Source organism: Pongo pygmaeus, chromosome 13 (genome assembly GCF_028885625.2).
Source record: "Pongo pygmaeus isolate AG05252 chromosome 13, NHGRI_mPonPyg2-v2.0_pri, whole genome shotgun sequence".
Classification (NCBI taxonomy): Eukaryota; Metazoa; Chordata; class Mammalia; order Primates; family Hominidae; genus Pongo; species Pongo pygmaeus.
The window spans coordinates 38127563-38141702 of record NC_072386.2 but is presented as its reverse complement, the minus strand read 5'-3'; the positions used below and the strand labels follow the sequence as shown (position 1 = coordinate 38141702).

Sequence of the window (14140 nt, the reverse complement as noted above, 5' to 3'; positions counted from 1 at the left end):
TGAGTTAAAATTAAACATCTTTTATACATACACTGACATTTTGGGGATCTTCAAAATGTGGAAAATTTCACAATGAAAATCTTAGTTCAGGTTTTACTAATTTATGGGATAGTCCCCTAAATCCTAGAGATATCCTGAGGTACTTCCTAATTTCATACAGTTCATATTTCTTTCAATGTTGTCTGAAGAGAATACTAAAGAATTTTTTTTTTTACTGTTACCAGCTAACAAAAGGCAAATTTCTAAAACGAGAAAATTTTGCTAACTCAGCCTCTAAATCACATTTATAGCACCATTTTTTTTTTTTTCAGGCTAACTGGAAAAGAAAAGAACCATAGGTTCTTAGAAAAACAAGGGCATATATTTTTAAATGTATACTGAAGTGTCATGGAGATCGAGCTCAAAAGTAAAATTAATATACCAAGTTGTTTTTTTTTTTTTTTTTTTTAAGATGGAGTCTCACTCTGTCACCCAGGCTGGAGTGCAGTGGCACGATTTCGGCTCACTGCAACCTCTGCCTCCCAGGTTCAAGCGATTCTCCTGCCTCAGCCTCCTGAGTAGCTGGGATTACAGGCACCCACCACCACACCCAGCTAATTTTTGTATTTTTAGTAGAGACAGGGCTTTACCATGTTGGCCAGGATGATCTCGATCTCTTGACCTTGTGATCCACCTGCTTCGGCCTCTCAAAGTGCTGGGATTATATACATGAGCTACCATGCCCGGCCCCAAGATTTTTTTATTTAGAACATAGACTAGCAGGGGAATCTTTAGTGCAAAGCATAAAATGGCATTCTGATATATGTGATAGGCTCTGTAGTTTCTGGGAATATATATAGTTTGGTAAAGCTCAGCAGATGGCTGGGCACGGCAGCTCACGTCTATAATCCCAGCACTTTGGGAGGCTGAAGTGGGCAGAATCACCTGAGGTCAGGAGTTCAAGACCAGCCTGGCCAACATGGTGAAACTCTGTCTCTACTAAAAAGCCACACAAAAGAATTAGCTGGGTGTGGTGGTGGGTGTCTGTAATCCCAGCTACTCAGGAGGCTGAGGCAGGAGAATCACTTGAACCCGGGAGGCAATGGTTGCAGTGAGCTGAGATCACGCCATTGCACTCCAGCCTTGGCGACAAAAGCAAGACTCTGTCTCAAAAAAACAAACAAACAAACAAAAAACCAAAACTCAGCAGATGATTTTGATACCTAATTTTCTCTTCTACCTAAATCTGAATGAAAATCAGAACTAGAAAACATGACTATCAAACTATTAGGAAAGTTTATGTTGACTGCAAAGGAATAGCTCTTTTTTTTTTTTTTTGGAGATGCAGTATCGCTCTGTCGCCAGGCTGGAGTGCAGTGGCACAATCTCAACTCACTGCAAATTCCCAGTCTCTGATTCAAGCAATTCTCCTGCCTCAATCTCCCGAGTAGCTGGGACCACAGGCACACGCCACCATGCCCGGCTAATTTTTGTATTTTTAGTAGAGACCGGGTTTCACCATGTTGGCCAAGCTGGTCTTGATCTCCTGACCTTGTGATCCATCTGCCTCGGCCTCCCAAAGTGCTAGGATTACAGGCATGAGCCACTGCGCCTGGCCAGAAATAGGTCTTTTTTAAGGAATCTGTCAGTGAGGGAGTTAACATAGACTGTAGCTTGGGAAGAGAGAGTGGAAATCTTGGCAGGAGATAGCCTAGAGCATCTTAAACTTTAGCGAAGAGAAGAGTGAGAAGAATATCACTTTTTCACCCATCAAAAATGAGTGCCTTCTTTGTAAAAGACATGAGCCATTCTATTACAAAAAGATGAATGATCTTTGCTCTTAATTTCTACTCTGTTAAGAGACACATGCTTGCTAACAAATAGTTTTGGTATAGTGTGAAGTATTACTGTAAATGAATGTTCAGGGGAACCATTAACACTGATAAGCACGAAGCCACTCACAAAAGTCAACTTTGAAGTACTTGATTTTAGGGGGTCAAGTTTTACTTAAATTCTCCTCTCCCTTTTCCTTCTCACTTCTCCCCTCACCCTAATGAATTTTAGTAAATATCGTAATATTTTATTCTCTTTCTAGGAAATAAAAACAGCTCATAAATTGGCGAAGAGATGTTATACAAATCCACCACAGTGGGCCAAGTGTCTGTTCAGTCATTGTTACAGTTTATGGTTTATTTGTCTTCCGGCCTATGTTAGAGTTTCTCATCCTAAAGTCAGAGCACTTCAGCAGGCATATGATGTACTTATTAAGATGAGGAAAACAGATGTGGATCCCTTAGACGAGGCAAGTATAACAAATTGACATTGTTTCTAAGGTAAATTTTATTTTGTGCTTCTAATAAAATTTGGGTCTAAGTTGCTTTGAAGTGTGCTCAAGCATTTTCATTAAGCAGGAAAGGTACAACTATTACTGTTTCATGGAGCTGGTGCATATTATTTGTTTATCTTTTAATTTATTTATTGATTTGTTTTTGAGGCAGAGTCTCACTCTGTCATCCAGGCTGGAGTTCAGCGGTGCGTCCTTGGCTCCCTGCAACCTCTGCCTCCCGGGTTCAGACAGTTCTTGTGCCTCCCGAGTAGCTGGAATTACAGGCACATGTCACCATACCTCCTAATTTTTTTTTTTTTTTTGTATTTTTAATAGAGATGGGATCTCACCGTGTTGGCCAGGCTGGTCTCAAACTCCTGGCCTCAAGTGATCTGCCTGCCTCAGCTCTCAGTGCTGGGATTACAGGCGTGAGCCATCACATCTGGCCATATTTGTTTATTTTTAAAGAGGTGGAGTCTGACTCCTCTCTCACCCAGGCTGGAGTGCAGTTGTGTGATCATGGCTCACTGTAGCCTTGAACTCCTGGGCTCAAGCAATTCTCCCACCTGTCTCCCAAGTAGCTAGGACTTCAGGCATACAGTCCTGTGCCTGGCATATGGTTTTTCTTTTTTTGATTTTTTTTTTTTTTTTTTAAGGGATGGAGTCTCACTTTGTTGCCCACACTGGTCTTGAACTCCTGGGTCTTGAACCCCCACCTTGGCGTCCCAAAAAGCAGGGATTACAGGCATGAGCCACTGTGGCTGGCTTCATTTTATTCTTAATATAACTTTATTGGGGAGCAGATAGGGAATAGGCTTTTAGTAAGTGGCTCTCCACTTAGGACCTGTGTCCTAAGGTGAGTTATATAATCTATTTAAAAATATATTTTTTATTTATATTTAAATATATATATATACTCATGCCCAAGCTGGAGTGCAGTGGTGCTGTCACAGCTCACTGTAGCCTAGAACTTAAGGGCTCAAGTGATCTTCCTGCCTCAGCCTCCCGAGTAGCTGGGACTACAGGTGCACACCACCACGTCTAATTTTTTTAGTTTTATTTTTTGTAGAGATGGGGTCTCGATATGTTACCTGGGCTGGTCTCAAACTCATGGTGTCAAGCCATCCTTCTAGTTGACCTCCCAAAGTGCCAAGATTATAAATATGAGCCACTGCACCTGGCCTATGTAACCTATTTGTGTTTTGGATTATCTGTTAGAAAATGTAGCTTTGAGCTTCTCAACTTTGGCACTATTGCTATTTTGGCCCACACAATTGTTTATTTTAGGGGCCTGTCTTGTACATGGTGTAGGATGTTTAGTAGCATCGCTGGCCTCTACCAACTATGTGCCTCTCTTTCCCTGCACAGATCATGACAATCAGAAATGTTCCCGGAGAGCGAAATTGCTCCTGGAGAACAACCGAGGTAGATAATAGTAGTTAGCACCTTCATCACAAGGTTAGTTTGAAGGTTAGTTAAATCAGTTAATATACTTAAAGTGCCTGGTTCGTAGTAAGCACTCAGTGAATGATGTACTAGACATTTTCATGCATTTTCTCTTTCAAGCCTTAGAAACCATCCTAAGAAGTAGATACTGACAGTATCCAGCTAATGGTTGAGGAAACTGAGGCACTTATTTAGCTTTTTCCAATGCTGTTTTTCCCTTTAAAAATATTTTTGGTGTTAAGATAACTATAAATGATGTTTTGAACTAGATTAGAATTAAAAATGAAAAGTCTTTGCTGATAATGTTACTGTCTTCTCATTCTTTTAAAGACAAATCCTATTTGTTCTATAGGCATTTTGGAGATACTGTTTTTAATTCCTTTGGCATTGAATGGAAAGCATAGTGATTGGGGAGAGAGAGACTTTAATTATACTTGATTTTATTTGTATTTATTTATTTATTTTTTATTTAGAGACAGTTTTACTCTTTTCCTCCAGGCTAGCATGCAGTGGCGCAGTCTTGGCTCACTACAATCTCCGACTCCTGGGTTCCAGCAATTCCACTGCCTCACTCTCCCAAGTAGCTGGGACTACAAGTGCGTGCCACCACGCCTGGCTAATTTTTGTATATATTTTTTGTAGAGATGGGGTTTCACCGTGTTGGCCAGGCTGATCTTGAACTCCTGACCTCAGGTGATCTGCCTGCCTGGGCCTCCCAAAATTCTGGGATTACAGGCATGAGCCACTGCTCCCGGCCTCTATCCTTGATTTTAGAAATGAATTACCTCTCAGATTTTGAGGAGTAATAGTCTTTCTCTTTGTATAGATTTAGTTACTCAAACAAATGGAACATGGACACATATGTCTTATATGAAATAGTTAATAATGATTATACTTGCATTAATGAATAGGTTTGTTTTTTTTTTTCTTTTTTTTTTTTGAGACAGAGTCTCACTCTGTTGCCCAGGCTGGAGTGCAGTGGTGTGATCTGGGCTCATTACAACCTCTAACTCCTGGGTTTAAGCGATTCTCATGCCTCAGCCTCCCAAGTAGCTGGGATTACAGGTATGCACCACCATGCCCATCTAATTTTTGTACTATTAGTAGAGATGGGGTTTCACCATGTTGGCCAGGTTGGTCTCAAACTCCTGACCTCAGGTGATCCACCCGTCTCAGCCTCCCTAAGTGCTGTGAGGCGTGAGCCACTGTGCCCAGCCTGAATAGGTCTTAAAAATAATTTGCTAAGATGCTCAAAGCAGAACAAAGGAGAAAATACTGCTTAATAACTTCATGGAAAGAATTCAGTAAAATCTCTACAATTCACAGATAGATTAGTATACTAATTACTGACACTGATTTTTTTTGTTGTTGTTGTTAGGTGTGCTATCGAGTAGTGATGCAGCTTTGTGGGCTTTGGGGTCATCCTGTTTTAGCAGTGAGAGTCTTATTTGAAATGAAAACTGCTAGGATAAAGCCTAATGCTATTACTTATGGTTATTATAATAAGGTAAGTAGGATCGACATTAGGCAAGATGTGGTGCTTATTAAGAATGATTATTTTGTATACCTTTTGTTATTCATGAAACTCCTATTAGAGGAAGTTTTGGGATTTTTTTTAATAATTTTTATAATTATTAAAAATTGACAAAGTATATATTTATCATGTACAATATGATGTTTTGAGATATGTATATTGTGGAATGGCTCAATCGAGCTATTAAATAATTAACATATGCCTTCATTGTTTTGTGGTGAGAACACTTCTAGTCTCTTAGCAATTTTCAAAATACAATACATTGTTATTAACTGTAGTCCCCATGTTGTTCAATAGATCTCTTGAATTTATTTCTCCTATTGAACTGAAATTTTGTATCCTTTGACCAACATCTTCCAGTGTCCCCTTTCCCCTTTCCCCTTACCTCCCAAAGCCCCTGGTAACCATAGTTCTACTCTCTGCTTTTATGGGTTTCACTTTCTTGGATCTCATATATATGTGAGATCATGCAGTATTTGTCTTTCTGTGCCTGGCTTATTTCACTTACCACAATGTCCTCTGGGTTCATTCATATTGTCACAAATGACTGGGTTTCGTTTTTTATTTCGGGCCGAATAGTATTTCATTGTGTATATATACCACATTTTCTTCATCCATTCATACATTGATGAACACTTAGGTTGATTTCATATCTTGGTTATTGTGAATAATGCTGCAATAAACATGGGAGTAGAGTAATAGGATTGCGGGATGATATGGTAGCTCTAGTTTTAATTTTTTGAGGAAACTCTATACTGTTTGTGAGGAATCTTTTTAATGGCTGTACTAATTTGCATTTCCACCAAGAGTGTGTAGGGGTTCTTTTGTCCACATCCTTAATCAACATCTTTTGTTTTTTTGACAATAATGATTCTAACAAGTGTGAGGTGATGAGATGTCTCATTGTAGTCTTAATTTGCTTTTCTCTGATGTTTAGTAATGTTTAGCATTTTTTAATATACCTCTTGGCCAGTATAACTTTTTATATTTGTGTGTATATATATAAACATACACACACACATATATGTATGTATTTTTAAAATCAGATATTGCTAATGAACATTATTTTTACCCTTATTTTACCTTTAGGTAGTCTTGGAGAGCCCGTGGCCTAGCAGTACCCGTAGTGGTATCTTCTTATGGACGAAGGTACGGAATGTGGTACATGGCTTGGCACAGTTTAGGCAGCCGCTTAAAAAGACTGTGCAAAGGTCACAGGTCTCCTCAATATCAGGTAATACATGTGATTAGAAATATACTTCCTTGCCGAACCATGAGCTTTATAGGCATATGAATTTTTAGCTATGTGAAGTAGAAAACTTAAATTCTGGTAGACATTTTGACATACATTTAAAGACAGATTATCTTAGTCCAAAATTATTTTTGTTTTTTTCCCGAAATTTAGAAAGTGTTCTCTGCAACTATAAATGAACTGTGGGTCAATCATGTTTAGTTGAAGAGATTATCAATGCATGAGTTATTGAACTGCTATTATTCTTATCTTTAGCTCTTCAAACTGTCACAGGTGGAAGTGATGGGGACACGGTGAGCCACGGTAGCGTGGATAGTTCTAATGATGCTAACAATGGGGAGCACACAGTCTTCGTCAGAGATTTAATCAGGCTTGAGTCCATTGATAATCACTTTAGCACAGGTACTAAAATCCAGATTTTACTAACCCTTCACTTACTCTCATGTTAAATCTTTCCTTTTTCAAAAAGCTTCTTCCCTTCTTGAGTTTGTGTGATACGACTACTTTAAAAGTACTGTATGCTTACAAGAGAAACAATATGAGTCTGCAGGTCACTTCTGTTTATTTCCTATAGTACAAAATTAGTATGGGAGTGCTGTGCACAGTGCTCTAGCATGATGCTTCTTTGTATTTGTTTATCATTAATTTGTGAAATTGTATGCTATAATTAGGAATCATGAGCTAAGGAACTTGAAAATTAGTGACACAACTTGCAAATCTTTTTAAAAAATTAAATAGAAAATGTATCTTAAAACTTTAAGAGTGTGAATATTAAAGAGGGAAGGAAGTAAGTCACACAGTGAGAAAAAGTCTTCTCTTTAAGTTACATTTTTTAAGATCTGAGAAGCTATTGAAGCTGCTTTTATGTACATAGCCACGGGAATAATCCCTCTCCTCTGAAGTTAGAAATAAGTGTAACTAAAGTAGCACGTTGTGCAGATATATGTGTGTTGCACATCCTTCTTCTTGTGTTGTTTTTTTGTTGTGGTTGTTTTTAATATCTCAAGCCTTCCTTTAAAAAGAATTCTGGGTCTAATTCCTGTGCTTCATCTGATGAACTTGTCTCAATGACTGAAGTTTCCTTTTCTCTGCTCTTTGTTGCTTTGCTTTTTGCTTTGTGCTGTTTCTTGGTGCTGCATTTGTCCTTGGCTGTCATGGTGTGGGGTGCAGACAGACTTATATGACGTGAAGCTATGGATACACGTGTGCATTAATTCTACCCTTGAATGTTAACCACATCAGGTAATTTCCCATTTATTAGGTTAAATTTTGCTGACATGCAAGGGTGGGGGAAAGACTTTTCATTGTATTTTAAGTTTGTTATGAGTGGTAAACAGTTTTCATTTTCTTGCCTTTTCTCCTTCAGATAAATGTAATTATATGTAGACTCTGTTGAAAATATCCAGCTAACTTTTTATGGTCAGTTTGCAAAGCATGTTTGTTATCTTATTTGAAAATATATTATGCCTTGCTAAAATTCTTATTTTGAGGTTGGTTTGTGGCATCATTGTGACAAATAGTGTTATAGGCGTTGAAGAATTAATGTTTCAGCTGTTAAGGTGGTGTGGCCATTGCTTTCCAAAACTGATCTGCTGAATTCTTGTGCTAAAAACAACCTTCACATAATTACAGGAGCATGTGTAAATATGAAAGTCAACATAAAGCTACAGGTTACAATCCTATTTGTAATTAACTTCCTCAGTTTGCCATCATGTTTGTATATTATATTAACAAATAAGAATTTTTATGAAACTTTTATTTTAAAGCCACCATATTTTATTTCCTCTAGTATTTTTTTGATGATACTTGTAGAAGAAATGGGCTTCATGTATAAAAAGCAAAAAAATATATTTTTTTGTATGAAAACGTTTACCAGGAATAGTAATAGTAATACATAAACACCTTTCCCCTTATTCCTTCAGATTTTTAAGTTTACCTCATTATAGAGGCAATTTACTCCTTTAATGGAAATACCAATCTCCTAGTAATCCTGGGTAATTGGTGTAAAGACTTCCATAGTTGGGCACAAACCTTCAGGTCCCTCTTATATATATTTTAGCTGCATTTCCAATGACCGAATGCCATATACTGAATTTGCAGTGATGGTGTGTCTCTGTAGAACTTCTGGCAATGCCATTTGATGCTTTTGGAGTTTTCAGCCCAGGTGCTTAAGTTGCTCATTTCATTAAGGATTATCTCGTAGAATCTTTCCACTTGGTACCTGGTACAGAGTCACTTAGCTGTTAGGGGCATGTTTGGTTTTAATTTACCCAGGTCCCAGCCTAGTGTTCATTTCATGGCACCATATTGCTTTACCAGACTTTTTGAGGGAGCTAGTAAAAAAGTGACTGAAGTTAGTCATTCTAAGTAGTAGTATTTAAAGACATTTAATTCTTTTGTTGTGTGGCAAACCCAGAGTCTGAGTGGCAGTGTAATAAGTGATGGAAAATGGAGGTACTGCATATGTTATTTTATGTGTCTTTTATTGACATCTTTATACTGTTTTCTCTAGTACCTGATCTTAGTTTTGATTTTAAAGTATAGAACTATGAAGTCAAAAAAGACTTTTAAAATATTTGAAATAATTTCAAACTTACAGAAAAGTTGCAAGAATAATACAGAAAACTCTCATATCTTTTATCTAGATTCCCTGGTTTTTAGTTTGCCACATTTCCTTTATTATTTTCATTCTGCTTGCATGCACATACCATTTCTTTCTCCTAAGTCATGTGAGCAGGTTACATACATCTTGCCCTTTTACGTCTTTATTATTTCAGTGGCATTTTCTCTTACATATAACCACACTTTGGTTACCAAATTCAAGAAAACATTGATATACCACTTTAATCTATAGTTTATATTCCAAGTTTGTCAGTTATCCCAGTGTTCCTTGTGGTACTTTAACTCCCTTTCTTTAGTCTTCCTTAACCTGGCACAGTTCTTTAGCCTTTAAAAAATCTTTTATGACCTTGGCCTTTTTGAAGAATTCATTTTAATTATTTTGTGGAATGTTTCTTAACTTAGGTTTGTCTGTTATTTCCTAGTGATTAGGTTATGCATCCATGGGTGTGCTACGTAAATGATGTTGACTCCTTCTCAGGTTGTCATGTCCTACAGGCACACACAGTCTGACCTTCATCGGTGATATTGATTTGGATCACCTAGTCTCACTATTGTCTGGTTTCTCTGTGGATAGTTACTATAATATTTTTTTCCTCTCAGATAATAAGCTGTTTTTGAAAGGACACTCTGAGACAATGTGCTAATATCCTTTCTCATGACACTTTCTCTTTTAAATTTGGCATCCATTGATGATGCTTGCCTGAAGCAGGCATTACTATGATGGCTACAAAGTGGTGATTTTGCCAACTCTGTCACTGTTTTCATATTTAGAAGATGATATTCTAATATATAGAAAATTCTCCATTCTCTATTTTTTTCTTATTTATTATCAGTATGGACTGATGGATTCCTGTTTTATTCATTGAAATATAATTCATTACTGTCCTTATTTGGTCCTCAAATTATCCCTGTGTTGGCCAGTGAGAGCTCCTTTAAGCTAGTTTTTATGTCCTTTAGATATTCTCCCATTATGTTTCTGAGCACTACCTTTTTGGCACAACAAAATGTTCTAGCTCAGTCTTGTACCTTCTCTGTCTGAGCTCTGGAATCAGCCATTTCTTCAGGGATCCCAGGTTCTTTTTCATGGGAAATAGATTTTAGAAGCCAAAATTTGGGCTCACTGTTACCATAGTGTTACTGCTTCTAAACTTTTTTCCTAAGCTAGAAAATACGTGTACTGTACATAAAAAATAATTTCAGAATTGTCACACCCATTTATCTGTCAAAAACAAACCTACTAAGATTTTCAGGATTTGACTGTTACTCCCAGGCTTAGGGTAGATACTCAAAATAATGTGTTCAAAGTTCTTGGATTAGTCCTCCCCTGGCCCTTTCAGTGTGATTATGTTATTCATGTGAAATACAGTTGGCTTCATTTGTTTCCATTTGCATTCAGTTGCACACCTTTTATCTTACTGATTTTATTTTTTTTTTAACATGCAGAAGTGTATTCTGTCTCCAAAGATAAAAACAATACCATAAGCCATACATAGAGAAGTTTTCTCCCTCTTTATTCATTGTATCTTATTTCTCCCCAACCCTGGTAGGTAACCATCTTTACTGTTTTCTGGTTTATTTTGCCTGCATTACTTTTTGCAAAAGTAAGCAGATATATGTGTGTTTTATTCTTACAGAGAAGGTAGCATTCTGTAGACACTCTCCAAAAGAGACTTTTCCAAACATCTTGTCTAAATCTTTTTAATTTACAGATGAAGAAATTAAGATGTAGTGCTTCCAAATGTGTTTAGTCTTTGATGTTCCTGTTTCTACTGTTCTTTGCAGCTTATCATTATTTTTAAAATGTTCTGGTTCCTTGTGTGCTTTCTTGTCTTCCTTTTGTCTAACCGTAATTGTGTAGATCAGTGGAATTTTCTTTTGATTTTTATATGTGAATTATAAGTATATGAAAACATTTATATGTAAGTCTGCATTCTTTTTAACAGGTGGTCAGTCTGACCAAGGATATGGGTCTAAGGATGAACTTATAAAGGATGATGCAGAAATTCATGTGCCTGAAGAACAAGCAGCAAGAGAATTGATAACTAAAACAAAAATGCAAACAGAAGGTTAAGTACTGATATTTACGAACTTTACTTAGAATAATACCTGTATTATTAATAATTAGAAGTTTATCTTAGTTGATAGCTTTGATGATTATTTTCACAAATGTAAGGTCTGGCTCCTAAGATGCTGTGTAGTGTTATATAAGGTAGATTTTGGTAGTCTCTGAAGTTTTAAAATTTAAGAGAACTTTGTTTCTTTCTTTCTTTCTTTCTTTCTTTCTTTTTTTTTTTTTGAGACAGGGTCTTGCTCTCTCGCCCAGGCTGAGTGCAGTGGCGAGAACATGTATTACTGCAGCCCTGATCTCCTGGCCTCATATGATCCTTCTGCCTCAGTCCCCTGTCAGCTGGGACCACAGGCACATGCCACCACGCCCAGCTAATTTTTTTATGTTTTGTAGAGACAAGGTCTCTCCATGTTGCCCCGGCTAGTCTTGACCTACTGAGCTCAAGTGATCTTCCTGCCTCAGCCTCCCAAAGTGCTGGAATTACAGGTGTGAGCCACCACACCCGGCCATAAGATACCTTTAGAGACTCTGTAGGTCAGCCCTTAATTTTGCAGGAAAGTATGACCCATTGAGATATTTGCCAAAATTACATAGCTACTTTTGACAGAACCAGAACTAAACTTTGAGTTATCAAAACTTCTATTTTAGTGCCCTTTTTAATTCTAAAAGGCTCTTTCACTAGCAGTCCTTCAAATATCTAGGTGCATAGTTTTCATTGGTAGGTTAAAAATAGTCTATGTGGGCTGGGCGTGGTGGCTCACGCCTGTAATCCCAGCACTTTGGGAGGCTGAGGTGGGCGGATCACGTGGTCAGGTGTTTGAGACCAGCCTGGCCAACGTGGCGAAACCCCGTCTCTACTAAAAATACAAAAATTAGCCAGGCATGGTGGCAGCACCTCTGTAATCCCAGGTACTGGGGAGGCTGAGGCAGGAGAATCGCTTGAACCTGGGAAGCGAAAGTTGCAGTCAGCCGATATTGTGCCATTGCACTCTAGCCTGGGCGACAAGAGCAAGACTCCCATCTCAAAAAAAAAAAAAAAAAAAAAAGTCTGTGTGGTTTTTCCCGGTTTTTATAGGACTCATTAAGGTAGAGATAATTTGTTGTAATCATTTTATGAAAACATGGAGGAATATTTTGGCTTATGGAATAAGACACTCTTCCTGTTCTCTTTCACAAAAGTGTTCTTTCTTTAATGTTACTTATTTTATACTCCAGAGTTATGGAGAAACAAGCCCCTCTCCACTTGCCAAGTGATGAGAAGGAGAACTGAAGGCCAGAGACTTAATTGATTCACTAAAGAACATTTATGTTAGGATTATTGAATGCTAAAACAAAGCATTTATTTCAGTTAATATTGGCAGCATTTATGGCATAAAGTAAACCAGACACAGTCTATTTTACTTTGTGTCTAAAGTAAAATAGACACACTGACTGTTGGAGAAAAATACATACAATATCTAAAAGTCAATATGTGGTTTCTGTTTAATATTGGCAAAAGTAGGAATGATAACATCCAAGTATTTTTTTCCAGAGGTGTGTGATGCCTCCGCTATTGTGGCAAAACATTCACAACCTAGTCCAGAGCCTCACAGTCCTACTGAACCTCCTGCATGGGGCAGCAGTATTGTGAAAGTTCCGTCTGGTATATTTGATATCAACAGCAGGAAAAGTAGCACTGGTGAGTCTTTACATTTTGGTTATTAAATATTTAAAATATACTTTTATAGACTCATATGTGTCTTTAATGACATTAAATTTTTGACTTAATTGTAATGAACATGCTAAAGAGCCAGAAGGAAGTTCTGAGTTCTCTAAATCGGCTAAAGAAATTGAAAATATTGTTATTTAAAGGTATTTGATTTTTAAAAGGAGTATTTAGTGTGTTTGTTATTTGGAATACCCTTTCCTGTTGTGGTGCCTGTCCTCCGTTTGGCTAGTCTTTCTCATTATAGACAATGAGAAAGTGTACTTTTAGGGCTTCCTGTATGCATCATGAACAGGCAGTGATGTGATCAAATTCCAGAGGGCTTATGAGTGGCAGGCTAATTCCTATCACTGAAGGGAAATGGAAGAAAAAGATTCATGTCATTTCCCCTCTACACAGATATGCCAGTGGGTCTTTGATTTTGGCCATTGTTATAGGTACCCCAAGCCATTTTTTGTTTGTGATTAAGCATTTGTACTAAATAACTCTGTGTATGGCTCCCTTGAATTTGAGTTTTCTACTTTCATTATATATATAGGCCTCCCAAGACTCTTATGGCACATATCCAAGTATATGATTTTAAAAGACAATGAAATTGGCCTGCATCCTTTGCCCTTCATTAGTGGTGGCTGCAGTTCACTTTTCTAAAGTTGACTGTCTTGTCTGAAAATGTATCTGTTGTATGACTTTACAGAAACTAATTTGTTCAGCTTCTTAAACCAATGTGAAAGTACTCCTGTTCTTAAAGTCTTTTCTCTTTGTATTTACCGTGACTCCGAGTTTCACTCATTACTTGTTTGGGTAGTGCTCAAGAGGTGAGGCTAAAGATTTTTTGAGAAAATAATTGATACATACATTGCAGATCCCATTTTCCCAACCTCTTGATAGCAGAGATGCTGGGGAAAAGGAGGGAAGAGTTTTCTTCGTCAGAGGCTTAGAATCCTCTCAAAATATTGAACTGGACATCATCTGTGGACTGTTGTGTTTCCTTCCCTTTTAACTTATTTTCATATTAAGAACGAAGGGCGAGGATAATGGGGCTTTTGTCGGTATAGCAATTTTTTTTTAAAAACATTGAATAAAATGTGCCGTTAAATTCCTTGGAAATACTATGAGAACCAATAATATTTGCAAAGATTTGTTTCTCAAATACTGGGAACAGCTTTCAAAGCAGGTACATATTTTGAGTTGTAAAGTAGGTTAGTTTA

General features: G+C 37.4%; 1 protein-coding gene across 4 annotated transcripts in view; it reads left to right on the top strand.

Moving 5' to 3' along the window:
* Positions 1–14140, top strand: part of DENND4C (DENN domain containing 4C) — a 140646-nt gene that overhangs the window by 96396 nt on the left and 30110 nt on the right. For 3 of the 4 annotated variants that reach the window (XM_054502081.2, XM_054502082.1, XM_054502086.2), the window contains 6 exons: positions 2075–2281; positions 5130–5258; positions 6375–6519; positions 6793–6939; positions 11103–11225; positions 12759–12905. In XM_054502081.2, the coding sequence (XP_054358056.1) occupies positions 2075–2281; positions 5130–5258; positions 6375–6519; positions 6793–6939; positions 11103–11225; positions 12759–12905 (898 nt within the window). The remainder of the gene's footprint in view (positions 1–2074; positions 2282–5129; positions 5259–6374; positions 6520–6792; positions 6940–11102; positions 11226–12758; positions 12906–14140) is intronic. The other variant, XM_054502083.2, reaches the window with a different exon arrangement.